General features: G+C 47.2%; 1 protein-coding gene across 5 annotated transcripts in view; it reads left to right on the top strand.

Annotated features, from left to right (window-relative positions):
* Positions 1–18,753, top strand: part of GGNBP2 (gametogenetin binding protein 2) — a 668,014-nt gene that overhangs the window by 515,485 nt on the left and 133,776 nt on the right. For all 5 annotated transcript variants that reach the window (XM_078679788.1, XM_078679790.1, XM_078679791.1 and 2 more), the window contains one exon: positions 12,096–12,246. In XM_078679788.1, coding sequence (XP_078535914.1) covers positions 12,096–12,246 — 151 coding nt within the window. The remainder of the gene's footprint in view (positions 1–12,095; positions 12,247–18,753) is intronic.

Raw genomic sequence — 18,753 nt, 5'->3', positions numbered from 1 at the left:
CCACGATATTCTACGTCAGCTCTAGCATATGTCCTGCTCTGCCGAGTTGTCTAAGAAAGGCCGGCCCCCTAACCCGTAGTATTAGAGGTTTGCTAAAGGCTTTGACATCTGTTTGTGGTAATTTGTGATGGGGAATCTTGCTGCCCATTGCTGACTGTATATTGACCGATATCCCACCACCAGCGGTGTTATTTGTACTTCTATTTCTGATGGATACATCTGCCAGTGGATTCCTCACCTTGTGAATATCCCCTGCACCAGCAACATTCGGAAAATTCTTTTGTAGCTCCTCAAGCCGACGTGGACGACGTCACAGAAGCACGGCATCGCGCGCGGTTCCGCTGACGTCACTGACTCCATAATAGGACTCAGTCGGCGTGATGACATCAGTTCCCTTTTTTCTGTGTCATCGACGCTAACGGATTTTCTTGGGATCCTCAGTAGCTCGTTTGTAAATTTGTTACAGTTGTCTTTTTCGAGTATTTCTGGTTTCCAGTCGTAATGTCTTCGAGGAAGTCCGGGTTCAAGCCTTGTGGGGAGTGCGGAAAGTTGATGTCCATTACGGATCAGCCTTGTGGGGAGTGCGGAAAGTTGATGTCCATTACGGATCCGCATGAAAACTGCGTGTGGTGCTTGCCGTCGGACCACGACGTCCAAGGATGCCCCCGTGCAAGAAAATTAACCCGAAGGCACTTCGAGAGAGAGGCGAAGCTGCTTGTGGCGAAGTTGAAGGGGAAGAAAGGTAGGAGACGTCCAGGGTCCCGGTCGAGGTCGTCTTCGGGGCATGCTTCTCGATCCAAGAAGAAGCTTAAGAAGAAGAAGCATGAGTTGCGACGTCATTCTGAGAGAGAGTCGGATCCGAAGTCACCAAAACGCCGACATCGGAAAGACTATGTGTCTCCTTCACCTATAGTACAGAATCCGGAAGGTGAGCCTTCTCCTTTGGAGTCTCCGGCTCTGGCGTCGAATCCATCCCTGACGCCCTCTCCACCTCGAGAGGAGGAAGAAGGTCCTTTTCCTGAAGAGTCTTCGACTCCGGTACATCTTCCATCAAATCCGGTTGACCCGTTACCTGCTGTGCCTCGTCAAGAGCAGAATCCGGGGCCCTATCCACCTTTTCCAGGCCCAGGTCAAGAGCCGACGCATTACCTCAATGCAAGGTATAGGGTCTTTTCAAGAGCCATGTACCCCTCTGGAGCACCATCTGGTCCCATGGGTCCAATGGCCTTTAATCTGGGCATCCCTCAGTCACATGCTCCGGTGCCGTTTATGTCCATTATGCAGCTACGCCTTTTTGGAATTTCTCGGCGCCGAGGTCATCGACGCCGATTCCATCATCACTTGCTCCGGTTCAGACTCTACCTCGTAAGCATCAGGTTGTTACTCCGGATCCGACCTCGGCGCCGGCTCCGTCGGAGTCTGTTGCGGCTCCGTCAATGCCGATCCCTAGATTGAGGTCTAGGCGGGAGGCTCAAAGGTTGCTGGAAGAGCAGAGGTATCGAGAGGAGGAAATGGAGGAAGCAGAGTTGCAAGATACAGATGACTTATTTGATCAGCTTAAAGAAGCAAGTGGTTTGGAGTTATCTCCGGAGTGGCAGCTTTCCTCTGTACCTGAAGTTCCTTCAAAGTATGTAGCACCATATCACATGGTTATTCGAAAAGCTGCGGAATTGTTAGACTTGGAACTGCCGACTGCGGAGTTTAAATCTAACATTTTAACGGAGGTTCTACATTCTCCCTCTTCAGTGGTGGAGCCTATGCTACCTTTTAATGAGGCAATTACAGAGCCAATTATGGAGGTGTGGCGTAAGCCTTTTTCATCTCCTGCAGTATCAAGAGCTGTTGCAAGGAGATATAGGGTGGCCCCTGGGGATCCGGACTTCTTATCAACTCATCCGTCTCCAGAGAGTTTGGTAGTTCAGGCGGCCTGCTCCAAAAAATCTTCTGGTTCTTTTCCTCAGGTGCCTAGTGTCAAAGAGTCAGAGACTGGACCAGGCAGCGAAGAAAGTTTTCTCTTCAGCTAGTATGGCCCTCAAATCGACAAATGCCACAAATGCCTTTTAGGGCGTTCTATTCACGCTCTGATGGACTCTGCGAGGCAGTTGGTGCCTAAAATTCCTGAGGAAGACAGGAAGAACGTTACTGAGGTTCTTGCGGATACGCAAGATTCTGCTAGTCAGGTGATCCAGAGCGGATTGGATACGGCAGACTCTGTGGTAAGAGTCATGGGGTCATCTGTTGCCACTAGAAGGGCTGCTTGGCAGGAAGTATCTCCGTTTTATGGTAGGATCGCAACATTACCAGTTTGCGGTTCTTCCGTTTGGTCTTACTACTGCACCTCGAGTCTTCACCAAGGTGATGGTGGTGGTGGCAGCCCATCTCAGAAGGTCCGGGATACCAGTATTCCCTTATCTGGACGACTGGCTGATCAAAGCAGGGTCTCCAGAGAAGGTGCTCTATCATCTGCAGGTTACAACTCAGTTGTTGTCCAGGTTCGGTTTCCTGATAAAGTGCCCAAGTCTCGCCTGGTGCCCTCTCAGCGCAACCTGTTCATAGGGGCAGTACTGGATACTACTGTGTGTCGGGCATTCCCTCCTTCACAAAGGATTCTCGACATACAGGAAATGATTCCTTTATTTTACAATGGAGCGGATGTTCCAGTCCTGAAGGACCTTTGTCTGCTCGGTGTGATGGCTTCCTGTATTCTGTTGGTCAACCATGCACGCTGGCACATGAGGGCACTCCTGTGGGGTCTCCGCAGGCAGTGGTATCAGCACAATGGAGATCTCAGGGAGTCAGAGGGGATCTCCAGAGAAGCTGCGGCGTATCTATCTTGGTGGAGCGTGAAAGGCAATCTGTCTCAAGGAAAGCCCTTTTATCTGCCTCCATCGGTCGCCACAGTGATAACAGATGCATCCACCCTAGGGTGAGGTGCTCATCTGGGGGACCTGGAGATCAAGGGTCTTTGGTCTCCAGAGTAAAGGTTGCTTTACATCAACATTTTAGAGTTGCGGGCGATACGTTTAGCGCTCAAAGCCTTCCTCCCTTCCCTTCGTGGTCAGTCGGTTCAAGTCCTAACAGACAACACTACCGCGATGTGGTATGTCAACAAACAGGGAGGAGTGGGGTCGCATTGTCTCTGCAAAGAGGCTCTGCGTCTCTGGTCCTGGGTTCAGGACCATCAGATTTGTCTGACGGCAAATCATCTGGCAGGAGTTCTAAACGTTCATGCAGACAGTCTGTCGGCAGTTCTCAGCCGACCACGAGTGGAGGCTTCATCCAAAGGTGGTTCATCACGTCTTTCGGACATGGGGAACCCCTCAGGTGGACCAGTTCGCCACTCACGAAAACGCTCACTGCCCGTCATTCTGCAGTCTCCAGTATCCGATGCAGGGAGCTTTGGGGGACGCGTTTCAGTTGAATTGGGGCTCACAACTCCTTTATGCGTTTCCTCCCATACCCTTGATTCCTCGGGCTCTGAGGAAGGTTCGCCAAGACCGGGCCCAAGTTATATTGATCGCCCAGGATTGGCCAAGAAGGGTGTGGTACACAGATCTTCTCCACCTCTCCTCGTGCCCGCCGCTCCGTCTCCCTCTCAGGGCAGACGACCTCTCGCAGTCGCAGGGCAGGTTCTACACCCCCACCTCCAGAGCTTACACCTTCATGCTTGGAGATTGAACGGGGCAACCTGAATTCTTTTTCTCTCCCACCTCATGTGGTGGATGTTATTTTATCAGCTAGGCGGGACTCCACCAAGTCTATCTATTCTTATAGGTGGTCCAAGTTTGTTTCATGGTTTGGAGAGAAGTCCATTGACCCCTTGAAGGCTCGATTGTCTGACATTCTTCAGTTTGCACTCTCTTTCTCTCAGCAAGGTTTTGCTGTAGCGACAGTGAAAGGTTATCTTTCGGCATTGTCCGCATTTCTTTGCTTGCCGGTTTTTCTTTGCTTGCCAGACCAACCCTCTTTATTTAAGTCTCCTGTAGTATTAAGATTCTTAAAGGGTCTTACAAATAAATTTCCTCCTTCCTCTTTTATTATGCCTCAATGAGACTTGAATATTGTCCTTACTTTCTTAATGGGCTCACCTTTTGAGCCATTGCTTAGGTGTCCCTTGAGGTTATTATCTTTTAAAACGGTCTTTCTGATTGCGATTACCTCGGCAAGGAGGGTAAGTGAGCTTCAAGCTCTAAGTTCAAAACCCCCGTTCTTGACCATTCATGCTGAAAGAATGGTACTTAGGACCAGGGCTGCTTTTCTGCCTAAGGTGGTAACTCCCTTCCATCTAGGGCAGTCCATTACCCTCCCTACCTTCTATCCTCCCACTCACCCTTCCAAGGAGGAGGAGAGACTTCACAGTTTGGACCCTAAGATGGCGGTGAGCTTCTACCTGGACAGAACCAGGGAGTTCAGGATTGATGACCAACTCTTTGTGGGTTTCGTTGGCTGCAGGAAAGGCAGAGTGGTGCACAAGCGCACGCTGTCAAGATGGATTGTCTTGTGTATCAAAAGATGCTACTTCTTAGCCGGTAAGGAACCTCCAGAAGGTTTGAGAGCTCATTCTACTAGAGCAAAGTCGTCTACATCTGCCTTGTCTAGGGGTGTTCCTGTGGAGGACATTTGCAGGGCGGCAACTTGGGCCTTCCTTCACACTTTCGCAAAGCATTGTTGTTTAGATGCAGAGGTGAGGAGGGACAGACACTTTGCTCGTTCCGTCCTTCAGGACTTCTTGGTATAAAATGGTGGACACCCTCCTTCGGGAGTGGGGACTGCTGTGGGACTCTATTCACAAGATGAGGAATCCACTGGCAGATGTATCCATCAGAAGAACAAGTTACTTACCTTCGGTAACGCTTTTTCAGGTGGATACAGTATCTTCCTGTGGATTCCTCACATGCCCACCCGCCTCCCCGTTGTCCACCCTTGTATACATACAATAGTGATAATGTGGTAAAATCTATCTGTTACTGTCAAAGGAAGTGTGTTATTCCATTTGCTTTCTTAAATTGCCTTCATACTGTGTGTGTTACCGTGGATATTTTGGTACTTTGTACACAGTATGTATATCTATTGTTATCGGTCCGTCCGTGTGCCTCGAGGGCATGGAAAAAGGGGCGGAAACGATGTCATCACACCGACGGAGTCCTATTATGGAGTCAGGGACATCAGCGGAGCCGCGCGCGATGCCGTGCTTCTGTGACATCGTCCACGTCGGCATGAGAAGCTACAAAATAATTTTCCGAATGTTGCTGGTGCAGGGGATATTCACAAAGTGAGGAATCCACAGGCAGATACTGTATCCACTAGAAAAAGTGTTACCGAAGGTAAGTAACTTGTTCATTTGTACCACTTCCTCATTCATGCACCCACATACAAAGTGTTCTGAGACCCTCCATGGATAGTTTGTAGCACTTTACAGAAAAAAAATAAGTGAAGCAGAATGACAATTACTTACCTGTATTCCTAGTGCACCGTTATGCTATCGACATTGAATTCAGGAAAAACAAATATCCTCCTATGAGTTCAGTGAAAAGTACTAACTGCCTCTAACTGGCCTCTTTGCACTGGAGGAACCTTCCTGCCTTAAAACATTCGTTCCAGTTATTTTGTTTGATTATATATACATTTTTATTGTTCCCTTTGCATTTTGAAAATTGAAAATTGATTGATATGGCAAAGTGGTTGTGATTTTTAAGTTGGCTTTTCTGGATGAAGTGATCAATGGAATCCATAGGCTCAAAAGGGGTCAATGGCCGTGCCTCAATGTATACATATACTTGAACTACAAAATCATACGACGATTTCTGACACTGCTCCCCGTTCAGTTCTTTAATACTTTTAGGCAGATTTCCCATAGCACTCCAAGCTAGATACAGCGATGTCGGTCATCCCCAAGCTATGCAAGGGCCTCTCAGTGAGGGTCATGTAGATCCTTATTTCATTAGACTGAACCCATTACCCACTATTGGTTGAAACCAACCTGTTCAGGTTCATGTAGGGTCGCCAATGTTAGGACACTAACAAGAATTTTCTCCATATAGGGAAAATGAAGGGAACTCCCAAAAACCTTCTGCTCCAAAAGTTGAATGTACAAAAAAAAAGCTTTAGATGGAGTAAATTTCTCATACATGCAACACCTGGTACCCTCCCTGATGTTTGTGACAGTTTTTGCTAAATGGTTACGAGCTAGTTACCAAAATCTAGTAAGGCATATCGTGGTCAAGGGCGAGACTTTACAGTACATTTTCGTTGGAATTGGCAAAAGCCATGCTGTACCTTGTCCCCACTTATATTTGCAATCCCCAAAGATTCCTTTGCTAACTACATCTGGTGAGATCAGCATCAAGGGAATATAGTCGGGTGCCAATGTCTAGAAGCTCACTGTTTGTAGATGACCTTCTAGTCTCCATAGTTGACCTCTCAGAGTCTATACTGAGGAAGCTGGGCCACTCCCATTAAGTGTCTGGGTATAAGATTAACATAATTAAGTCGTAAGCACTATCAAAGAGTCATTGGAGCAAAAGACAGCACTGCACTCATTTGATGGGCGTCCACGTCTGTAAATTACATAGGAACACGTTTTCCCTTGTCTGTCACACAAGTTGTTGCTCTCAGTTATTTCCTGCTCCTGAGTGACATTATAAAAGAGCAACAGAGAAGGCAATGCGCCATTTCTCTTGAGCAGACATGTTGGCAATAATAACGGTGACCATACTGCCTAGGATACTTAGATTTCTCTAGCCCATACCACTATCGCTATCGTAACAAATAATAAAGTAATTTCAGCTATTTATCATTGATTTCATACGGGGTGGCAAGAAACCAAGAGTGGGCACTAGACTCCTTTACCATGTGGCAGCCTAGGGTGAACCTAGAGTGTTACTTACAGGAAGCACACTTCTTACACCTATTTACAAGATGGAAAAGCAGTAATGCTTTGTAGACCACCTTTTCACTGAAACTGACTTATGGGTAGGAAAAGATTTGAAAGTGAGATATTTACTCCTCCCCAACCAAAAGAATCTCTTTAGAACTAGGGGATAAGCTAGCAGTAAAGAAGGATTTCCCCTCCTTTCCTTTTCCATCCACCCTCCTCTCAACAACCAAACCTTTTCACCTGGGTTTAGATATGAACGAGGTTAGAAAATGGAAGGAGACTAAATGCCTAATGATGAGCTAATTGTTTTACAAGTGGCAAAAAAGCCTTTTCTCTAGGAAAAAGGTTTCCGCTATCTCCAGGTGCGCCACTTGCTCTTGCACTGACAGTTTGAGATGGAAGATCCCAAGGAACTCACAGCCTTTGTGAGATGGTTGAACGATGAGAATCGGGACACACATGGTCCTGTAAATTAATTTCTCTGGCTGCACCTTTAAGCAAGAGCTCAGACTAGAAGATCTGTGAAAAGGAGCTAGGCAAGCAGTTCAGTGATCAAGAGTGAAGTAGTTTCTGTATGGGCAAGAGTAGGCATGTGCACCACACAAGGGAGCGAAACCTTACTTAAGCTATACCAAACTCTAAAATATTGCATGGATCAGAAGTAAGCCAGATAACTACTGTAGTTGGTATTGAGTGAATGTTGTTCTAACCACACCATTTGTGACATTACCCAAAGTTGGGCAGGTTTTAGGAAGTTGTCTTAATGGCAAAATATGCTTGGAGTAGATGTTTTGCAGATCCAGGACAGATCCTCCAATACCACATATTGAAATATTTCAAATTGCAGGCAGAGAAACCGCTAATAATGACAATATTGAAGCAGAACAAACCATCTTGTGAATGTGGAGTAGAACAGGTGAGCCCTCATTCAGAGACTGAATGACCTGTATTTAGGTAAACCTGAGATGGAAATAAAATCACAAAAACGAGATTGAGGCCTTAGACATAGTTTGGCCGTCCTTCCCATGCTGCCTGCAGAAGTAATTTCGAGAGTTGACATGCCCATAATATCTCTGCATTATACTAGTAGAGAACTTTAATTTTTTGCTCGGCATTTAGGCATGTCCAAGCGCAGAAATCCAGATCTTGCCCTTAAAAGATCTTGATCCTAGTACGGGTGTTCTAAACCCATAGATCCTTGTGTTAGCTCTACTGGAGTAATGTTTGAGGGTTGGGGCTCATTCTGGCTTTTGTGGGAAAGCTATGTTCCTCCCCGCTGACTGAAAGGTTGTAGGCAGTGGTATGTCTACTGAGAAATGCAAATAAAATGTGTTAATCCTAAATTGGTTTCTGCTTTTATTGTTTTTGGGAGGGAAAATAAAACCAAAGTGCACCTTTATGTTCGTGGTATATGTAGCTGTAGATACACACGCTGTGCATACTTCTGCCATCTAGTGTTGGACTGGGATGAGCACAAGTTTTTCTTGAAAAATCTTTTGAGTCACAAGTTATAGTGACTCCACCTATGATTGGTAATGCGCATAGGTATCGGTTCCATTGTTTTTTTCTCTGCCATGTTGTTCATACATCTTCCTTCGAGCTCTGGCAAGACGCAGCATGGTGTTCTTGTTGGGCCTATTCATTTACATCTATCTTGTCAGTTGAAGAAACTGTGTATCTATTGTAAGTTCCTAGCATTCAGTCGTCTTTGCTTCATTTACTGTGGTTGACCACTTCGATGCCTGGCCCCTTGGTGCCTCCTTCCACTCCTCGACACCGGAGAATATGCCTGGAATGGTAAGAACTATATTCCGCTACTGCCGGAAGTGTTGAGCGAAGTGTCCCAGGACTGACCTACATCAAATTTGCAACCTTTGTCTGTCACAAGACCATCAAGAGGGCTCTTGCTCAGCTTGCCTTCTGAAATAAGAAGTGCCTTGGGTAGCGTTGGGATAGTCTTGTTTATTTATTTATTTATTGAGTTTTATATAGCGCTGGCTAGACCCGGAGATATCGGAGCACTTTACTTGAGGAATGAACATTGTTTCTGAGCACGGTTACAAAGTTACATCAGTTACTGGAGCATAGTTACTGGGATTACAAAAGCACAAAAGCCTAGCATAAACATGAGGAAAAAATAGGCAAAGGGAGAGGGGGAAGGAATAGGGGAGGTAAGTAAACAGAGAATAATGGAGGGCAGAAGAGGCAGAGGGTGTAGCAGGCACAACGGGAGATGAGGAAAAACAGTGTCCGACGTCCGGCTGGGTAGGTGACGGGCGAGGGGTGAACCAGAGCCAAACTCCTCTATACGTGCACCGGTCATCGACCAAAGGTTGCTCGGGCACCGCAGTACATAAAGAAAGGATATAGTTTCCGCCTAGGTGGGGCATAGTCAAATGTTCCATTGAGCGCGCTGGTCACGGTGTACGGTGCTGTGCTCCCAGCAGTAATGGGATAAAAAAAACAGGCCTCCGCTGTGTGAGACTCCCTTGTCGCTGTGAACTCTCTCAGAGGGGTCTCTGAGACTCCAGGTCAGAAATCCCTCCCCAACAAGGGGAGAAGGAGTGCTTTGGAAAGTGGCCCACTCATGGTGGCCATTATTAGAAAATTGGTGTCAGATGTCCCCAGAGGTGGGCATCTTAGGGTCAGGCACCCTCGCGCAAGTCAGGGCTCTGTGTTCTACCAGCGTGATCCCTGGGGCCGTGTACCCCCGGGGGGGAGGGTGGTCTCTCCTCTGTATTGCATATTGGTCACTGGTATCGGCAAGCTCTGGGCCCTGCTTTTCGACGTAATCATTGCTGCTGGGTCCACTCCGCTATTTTATTCCTCCTCTTTGGCGTTGCTAATCTCCTGTCCTTCTCCTCAGGTCTCAATGTATGAATTGCTGCTTGCTGCCGACCTGGGGGAAGGCCCCCGCCTCTCCAGCCTCTCGCTGCCAGTCTTCACCTCTGGGTCTCTGGGCGCGCTACTATGATCCCACTTGGGGCACTCTCCTATAAAGCCCCTGCGGTCTCCTAGCCTCTAGTAAATTCGGGACTTTGCAGCGCGGTCTCAATCCCGCGTTCCTCCCGCTCTACCCTGGTTTCTCCCGCTCTACCCTGGTTCCTCCGGCCCGTCGTCTCCCTGAGGCGCCCGCTAGTATCTCTAGGGCTGCACTCGCTCTGTCGTGCTAAAGGGGAGGGGTGGCCTTCTCTGCCTCCGCCTCAGTTACCGGCCACTGTCCCTGCCAGTTACCTCAATTCCGCTGCAGTCCGCTTGCATCGGCATTGATGGTGAGCTGCCATTCAGAAGACACTCTGGACCTGTTTGGGGAACAGGAGACTGCATCTGAACAGCAGCAAGAGGCTTCTGGGTCAGAAATACAACTGTCGGACCTGGAAGAGGTCTCTACCTCCGATGTTGACAGGCATCCACCCCTTTGAGTCTCCTTGTACATAAACTGCTGCACTGAGTACCGGTGCCCCACCTCCCATCCATCAACGCCACTCTAAAGCCAAGCATCACCTTTGAGAGGGTCGAGTATTGAGCTCACAGGCCATTCATGAGGCTCAGGTCGGTCACTACCAGACGGCTAAGGTTGGCATCTAGATACCGAGTCGGAGCTGAGAGAAGTACTGTTTTATTTCGAAGTGACTCCAAGAGACACCCTTCGACAACAGGCTCTTCAGCGCTGGATCCAAAACTGCCCTTGACAGCGACCTCCGCGTCAAAGATTTCAGACTAAATCGAGTTCGGTGCCGGCAGCCCACCAGACTACCTCTGCTCCAAGAAAGAAGACATCCAGAGCAGCATCCTCCGTCACCTTCAAGGATAATGATCAATCTATCCTCCAGTGGCTCCAAGACGAGCTCAACACGAGGCAGCAATGTATTCATATTCATGCTGGGACTGGGCGAATTCTGGCTAAGATTGTTCTTAAGGAAAACCTCTTTCCCTCCAAAGAGAAAATTTACTTTTGAGGAGACAATCAATCCACCCTTGGACCAACTGCCTATAAAGCCTTGACGCCATGGGAAGAGCAGATCCCCACCACATCCTGTGCCACCACATCCTCGCCCAGGTTCTGCACTGCTACCAATGTGAACCCTTCACCAGAGTTCCCTCTGGGTTTTCTCTGTTTCAAAGTTTAAGGTGTTATTCCTAGGTCTCCCTATGACCCGTATGACATGCAATACGACCCTCAACCCCACGATGACCCATGGGATGATTGTTGTGGCCTCTACAGGTGACACAGATCCGGACCTATGTCCACCCAGCCCTTCCCTCTGGATGATGCCACTTCGTATCGGGTGCTGCAGAGGGCGGCATCTTACCACAAAGTCGATATGCACAAACAGCCTGTCGAGGAGGACTTCTTTATGGAGACTCTATCGAAGGCCCATGCATTACCTCCTGATGCATAAAGGGATGCTAAAATCGGTCACAGACCTCTTTAAAGAACCAGTTGAGGCAGGAGTATGCATAGCATTTGAATCTATATCATTGCATGACACGAACAGAAGCTTACAGGGTAAGTTACAGTTTCCTTATTCTCTTATTTATTATAACTATTTTTGTTTTGAAATGTTCCAAGATCACCTACAGAGTCAGGGATATTGAGTTCTTATTAATTTTTATAGGTGATCCATGATGGAGGATTCAGGTTAGTTATGTAGTTTTTCTCCTGTTGTAAAGCTAGTTTGAATCCTGGATCAAAGAGTATCTAGTATCTTCTTTTGAGTAAAAAGATTACTGTAGCCAGGCAGGGCAAGAATGTTTATTATTCTTGCACATATGTGTACATTTCTTCAGTTTTTACAGACCAATTCGGCTCAAGTGCAATGAAACTGATTACATGAGCCCACAATTCTATTACAATAGGACAAAATGTTTTATATATATATATATATATAATGAAGTGAGTTGCCTAGAATCACAGGATGTTGAGCAGACGCCGTGACTCATACCTGGTTGTCCAGTTCCAAAGTTGTCAGTTCTGGCTGTTAGGCTGGATCTCCACCTCCTCATATGCATCCGCATATGCCATACAGACTTCTAGTCTAAATATAGTCAACAAAATTCCTCTGTTGCCGTCTGCATTGTCACTTAATCTGTTTTTTTTAAAGTGCCGGTGCCCACAGCTTTGTTTTTTGTTTTGCCTTCTGTTTAGATGGAATTGTTAAGATCATCCCTGTAAAAGTACATTTATTAATAGGTATTGTCGGTATTGCTTTTCTAGGAACCCATGGATGTACTGAACAGCAGTTGCAAATCCTGTGGCAACACAGAAGACAATAGAACCTCTGTCGATGTAATTGTCCCCAATGAAAGCACTTCATGCACTTGTCCAAGTAGCACAAGCCTGTTGGATTCTCCGAAAATAAAAAAAGGTATGCTTTTATTTATTACAATGTTTTTGTAAAAATAATTGTGAGGAGCAATAGCTTCTGTATTGTTATGCGGCATGTAGCCCATTGGCAATACGTCAGATAAAATATATATATATATATATATATATATATATATATATATATATATATATATATATATATATATATACATACACACACACACACACATATCTCCTTATATCCTACTGGCGGTAGAGAAATTCTGCTGTTGTAGTCGAGCTAACTATAACTCGCACCCCCGTAATGCACTGCTGATGTAGTCACAAAGTACATCACTCATGGCATGGTCAGTGACCTCAATGATGACATCACTGATATCTCAAATGACATCACGGATGACATCATCCACTTAATATCTGTTGTACCTCCTCACACCCTTATGTAACCTTTCCTACACCTACTCTAAAATCCAAACTACCATTCGCGAAACCAAATTCCAGTTAGTACATACCCTGTCACTGATTCATAGGTCTGCATACACAGCCACTCCCCATACAGTCACTCATACACAGTCACCCCATACAGTCACTCATACACAGTCACTCATCAATATAGCCACTGATGAATGCACTCTTAATCCTATACATATACTCGCACACCGCCACTCACCAATAGTTACTCACACACCTGGTAGTCACCAAAAGAATCCGTCACACTGCCATTTACTCATCATACAGTTATACATACACCACCAATCATTAACCCACATAGACAGTCATGTAGCTACTCACCAACCAATGCTGCCACTTACACACCAACTAACAGCCTGATAGACATTCACACAGATTAGTCACTCATGCATTCAGTAAGACATGTTTAATCACTCACTTAAACAGTCATGCACCTACAAAATCAGCCATTCAGTCACTCATACGCTCACTCATTCTTCAATACACCATGGCGTATGTACATATAATACATACTTAAGTTTTTCAGAAACACATACACACAGGATGACATCATCAGATGTCATGAGTGATGTCACTGACCCTGTCATGAGTGATGTAATGTGTGACGTCAACTGCAGTGCATTGCGGGGGCGCGAGTTCTTGTTAGCTCAACTAACTATAACAGACCGAGCCACACCCAGACCGAGCCACACCCAGACCGAGCCACACCCAGACCGAGCCACACCCAGACCGAGCCACACCCAGACCGAGCCACACCCAGACCGAGCCACACCCAGACCGAGCCACACCCAGACCGAGCCACACCCAGACCGAGCCACACCCAGACCGAGCCACACCCAGACCGAGCCACACCCAGACCGAGCCACACCCAGACCGAGCCACACCCAGACCGAGCCACACAGCCACACACACACACACACACACACACACAGCCACACACACACACACACACACAGCCACACACACACAGCCACACACACAGCCACACACAGCCACACACACAGCCACACAGCCACACACACACACAGCCACACACACACAGCCACACAGCCACACACACACACACACACACACACACACACACACACAGAGCCACACAGACACACACACACACACAGAGCCACACAGACACACACACACAGAGCCACACAGACACACACACACACACAGCCACACACACACAGCCACACACACACACACACACACAACCACACAGCCCAACACACACACACACACACACACACAGCCCAACACACACACACACACACACACACAGACACACAGACACACACAGACACACACAGACACACACACACAGTGCCACACACACACCCTCACCCCGGGCAAGTCTCCTTATTTACAAATGGGTTATTCGAGGCCCCCACCAACTCCCAGAGCTCACCCGTTGCTTCCCTCAGTCTAGGTCAGCCACACGCCCATCTCTGCCCAGTAACGCCCCAGGGAACAGAGTCAAGAAAAAACGATCACAAGCAGGGAACAGAGGCAAGTAAATACGAGCACAAGCAGGGAACAGAGGCAAGAAAAGCAAAAAATACCAGCTGACTTTCCGCTGCTGCTGCTCCTCGCTGTGCGCCACATAGGTGCTGGCGGTGCCCTTGTTATGTTTACTCTACCTCGCCTGTTAATTTTTGTGACGTCCTATTTTGTACCATTTCTCTCATGTAACATAACTGGTTCTATTGTACAGCGCTCTGACACCTTCGGGTAAAGTCTGCGCTATATAAAAATGCATTGAATAAATAAAAAAAGTAATATGTACCTTGCAGGGAACCCCTGTAGCTCGAAGGCCTGTAGGTTGAGTGTTGCCCTGGCAATGATTCAGTTTAAAAATAACTTGTATTCAGTCACCGTTATGGAGTTTTACCAATTCTAAACAAGCTTATTTCAGTGCTCTTATTAGCTGTAGTCTGTTTATAGTTATCCTGGCAAATAAAAAGCATTTTGAACTGATGCCATTGTACCTGGTCAGCGGAGCTGCGGCAGCTCTCACATTCACGAGCCCAAACTCAGATGAGCGGCCTGCGAGTGCTCCTGGCTGGCCGGAACTGCGTTGCAGCGGAACTGTGAGCCCCGAGGGAGGGCCTACTCGGCTGACGTGTGCGAGCGGTGAGCCCCCAGCGGGTGGGCGCCGCTCGCTTTCCTAGGCTCTTTGAGCTACTGGTGTGTCCGTCCCCCACAAATTGGCAGCTCACACTGCGGCGGCTCGTGAGGCCGAGGGCGCCGGAAAACTGCTGATTGTTTCCGGGGACCAGGTGGCGGAAGGGGGCAGTAAAGGCGGGCAGAAGGAGGGTAAGAGTAAGGAAAAGGGAGCGGCCAGGAAAAGAGGAGGGAGGGGGCGGGGTGAGAAGTACAGGGAAAGGAGGTACAGGAGAGCTGGAAAGGAGAGGGAGAGGAGAAAGTAGAAGAGGGAAGAAGAGAAAACAAGAGAAGAGAGCGCTCCACATGACCATGTTTCTCCGATGTGAAGCAGAAATGCCTCGGAGAAACGCCCGTCATTTTCGGATTTGGGGGCGTGTTTTTCTTTCTCTCCTCTTGCCATTGGCTGGAATGTAAAATTCCAGCCAATGGGAAGAGGAGAGAAAGAAACGAAAAAACACACCTCCGAATCCCAAAAAGACGGGGCTTAAATGGACAGACGCCCCTCTCCTCCAATAGCTGGCCTCCGTTTAGGAAGCCAGCCATTGGAGAAGAGGGGCACGTTCAAGCCCCACTCTGAAAAACATACGATCTCCCTAGCGAGACTGCGCAAGCGCAGCGTACGCAGGCTGAGACCTAAAAAGGTTTCACATTTGTTCTTCACATCGTACACTCCATTTTTCGTTTGATGATATTAAACTTGAGCAAATAGCAGTCATGGAGATGCATCTGGGTTACCATTGCTATTTTGTGCCTACATCAGGGTTGGGTTGCCCATTTCAGGATCCCTACCTATTGTACTTGTAAGAGGGTTACTTCCAGGACACTCCAGCTCATGTTCCAGGGGAGCATCATCTGGGTGCACTGCTTAGGAGTAGATCAGGGAGGTAATGCACTGAGTTACAAGTCTAGGCAGCCTGCGGTACTAGATTAATTTGTCATCCAACTCAAGGTACTGAAACTAATGCTTCTGGCCCAAAGTAAACCGTAATGGACCACTCTGCAGTCGATAAGACTAGTGCCAAAATTCCCAAAGCGCACTGGGCATATTCACTCCTGATCGACTGTGCATTCATTCCTCTGTGTTGATTCCTTCTGGACAGAGGAACCCACAATTGTCTGGAATTACCAGATATGGAACATTTTTCACCGACGTAAGGTCTTCCTACCTATTTGTCTACAGACTGTGGTAATGTACTTGGCAGTCTTTAGATTGGGAAGCACAATTATAAAGTTCCTTCTTATGTACCTAACCAGTTTTAATTGTGTATATCCTAGAGCAGAAAATTTGCTGTGAATTGAAATTAATATGGACATGACCGACACAAACTATGATGTTCAGTGTATGCACAGTCCTGCTTTCTGTTTAGATGATAGATAGGTCAGAGCTTAGTCTTTAATCTAGATTTTTAATAGACCCTAAATAATATGCAATGGTCTTCATAGATCAAGGTTTTCACTGAACCAGGGAAAACTTTTTCATGTTGTAAGAAAAAATGCAACATCTGTGTTTAAACAGAATAATTGTGAAGGATTTAGCATTATTACTTCTGTCGGTTTGAAAAATGCTCTGTCCTTCGGATTAGCATTTTCATCTTATTTTAAGGGAGAAAAGCATTGAGAAGCAGGTTTTCCAGAAGACTTCCCTCTCTTCCTTATTGTACAAAATCAATTTGAGGATGAGCCCTAAAGATTGACCTTTCCTGAACCAGAGACTCTGTTTACACAACTTTTGTTCTGGTACCTACAAAGCCCTGTTATGCTAAAGCACAGTCGAGGAAGTAGTCAAATATGTTCATATTACTTGAAAAAGTTGTCAAATATGTTCATATTACAATATCATTCTTGTATCAACAAAAATTAATTAAAATTATTATGGGGGCCCAAATTAAGTGGAAAAGAATTAGCGGACTGCTAGTGGAGAGAAAATGTGTAGAAAGCACATATGCAAAAAACTGAAGTATAATTTTGATTATCGAGAAGATTATTCAGTGTTAATTGTTTTGTTGACTTTTGAAAAAATAGCAGTTTAAAACAGTCGACCGAATCCACACATTTTGAAGGTGTTCATCAGGATAGGGCATCTGGGAGCCTTAATGGGGTACACACAAAAAAGAAAACCTTAAACAATACAAAGGGGAGGGGGGAGTTGATCAGTCTAGGAGTCAGTAGTGTATCTTAAACAATGGCAGTGCTCTTTGTGTTAATAACAAAAAAACACAATGAAGACCCAGGGCGAGGCTTCTCTTGTTGGACAAAGAGGTACAGATCAGGTAAGTCAAGGAACAAAACATTAGAGTGAGAAGGCTGAGTGGTATCTTTTTTTAATGGCCCCCCTTAGGGCCCTAATGAAGAGTCTGGTGGTCCGAGGCCTGCCAGACTCTTGGTGGCGGCCCATCCACTGCCGCACTGGCGGTCCAACTGCCCCATTACAAGTGGGGCGGTCGAACCTCCCAGGGCCGCCACCAGGGAACCTCTGTTCCCAGTCAGTGGTGCAGTGGTCTAAAGGCCGCAATATGCTTGGCAGGACCGCCGCGGACCCACCAAGTATATTTCGAGTTTCCTCTCTGCCATGGTTTTGCAGCGTGAATCTTTCTGGATTCACTATGCTGTGCATTATTCTGCAGTCTAGTGGTTGGGTCTGGAATCATAGTCTTTTCTTTCTTTTTTTTTTTTTTTTCCTAGGCCAGGTAGGCGTCGACATCCCACCTTTTGGTGTACTTCCTGTGACGTCCGCACGCTTCCTGCGGAAGCTCCCACCTTTGGGCACCATCATCTGATTCTTTTTTCCTTCGTTGGGTCTGGATCATTCCCGAGGGGCTCCAGAGTTTTGGAGGAAAGAAGATGCAGAAAAGTCGAATTTTGCACTGAAAAGACTGAGAAGACAGCCAGGAACAACACCATCGAGCCGGGACGACTAAGGAGAAGGAGAACTTCGACGTCCAATGGAGAATGCGCACACAGGGGACAATGGTCAAGACACCTTTTAAATTCTGCTGCCGTAACTGCCACCACAAATACGCGCAGAAGGACCAGCATCTGGTTTGTAACCTCTGCCTACCGGTCGACCACGAGAGCAAGTACTGCAACGCCTGCTCTGCCTTCACACCGAAGACTCTCCGGGTTAGAGAGCGACAGAGAAGAGCCAATTACAACATGTAAGGCAAGGGACAACCACCGTCCCTTCGAGGCCTGGGGCTCTCGAGCGACGCGGAGGACGTCACCGGAGAAGACTACGACTACACGGTCGTAGAGACCGATAAGACTTCTAAAGAGGTAAGAGAATCGACGACCCCATAGCCCCGACAGACCCTCGAAAGTCTGAGTCAGACTCTTGAAAAACAGAGTAAGCCCTCAAAGGGAGCACTGGTACCGAAAATCTCGACGGCCGCAGCTGCATCCAAGGACAAACAGCCCAGCGGCTCCTTCGAAAAGGACTCCCAGGCGGCAAAGACCGGCAAAAAGCCATGGTCGTTGAAGCACGTCCCCGAAAAGGAACGTTCGACTTTGAAAGAAAAGGACCCGAAGGTCGCTTCGGCGTCGATTAATGAACCGAAGCACATTTCGACATCTATGTATACGTCGACACCGAACAGGCCGCCGAAATGGAGAGAAAGAAAAGACTGCTCGAGGCCGAAATGGATAACCTCCTGCAAAGAAAGGAGTTTGAGGACGCATGAGACGCATCCCAGAAGGGATGGGGAGCTCACATGAGCAAGCTCAGGGTGAGGGGTCTGTGGAATCCAGCGGAAGCGGTCAAACTCATCAACTACCTGGAACTAAAGACAGTGGTCCTCGCCCTGAAGGCCTTCCAGACAAAACTGTACAACTAGAGTGTTGAGACAGACAACACAACAACGATGTTCTACATCAACAAGCAGGGAGGAACACAATCAGCCCCGCTATCGAACCTAGCACA

The sequence above is a fragment of the Lissotriton helveticus genome, chromosome 3_1, assembly GCF_964261635.1.
Source record: "Lissotriton helveticus chromosome 3_1, aLisHel1.1, whole genome shotgun sequence".
Classification (NCBI taxonomy): Eukaryota; Metazoa; Chordata; class Amphibia; order Caudata; family Salamandridae; genus Lissotriton; species Lissotriton helveticus.
Note: the sequence above shows the minus strand (reverse complement) of the source record. Positions and strands in the feature narration are given on the sequence as shown.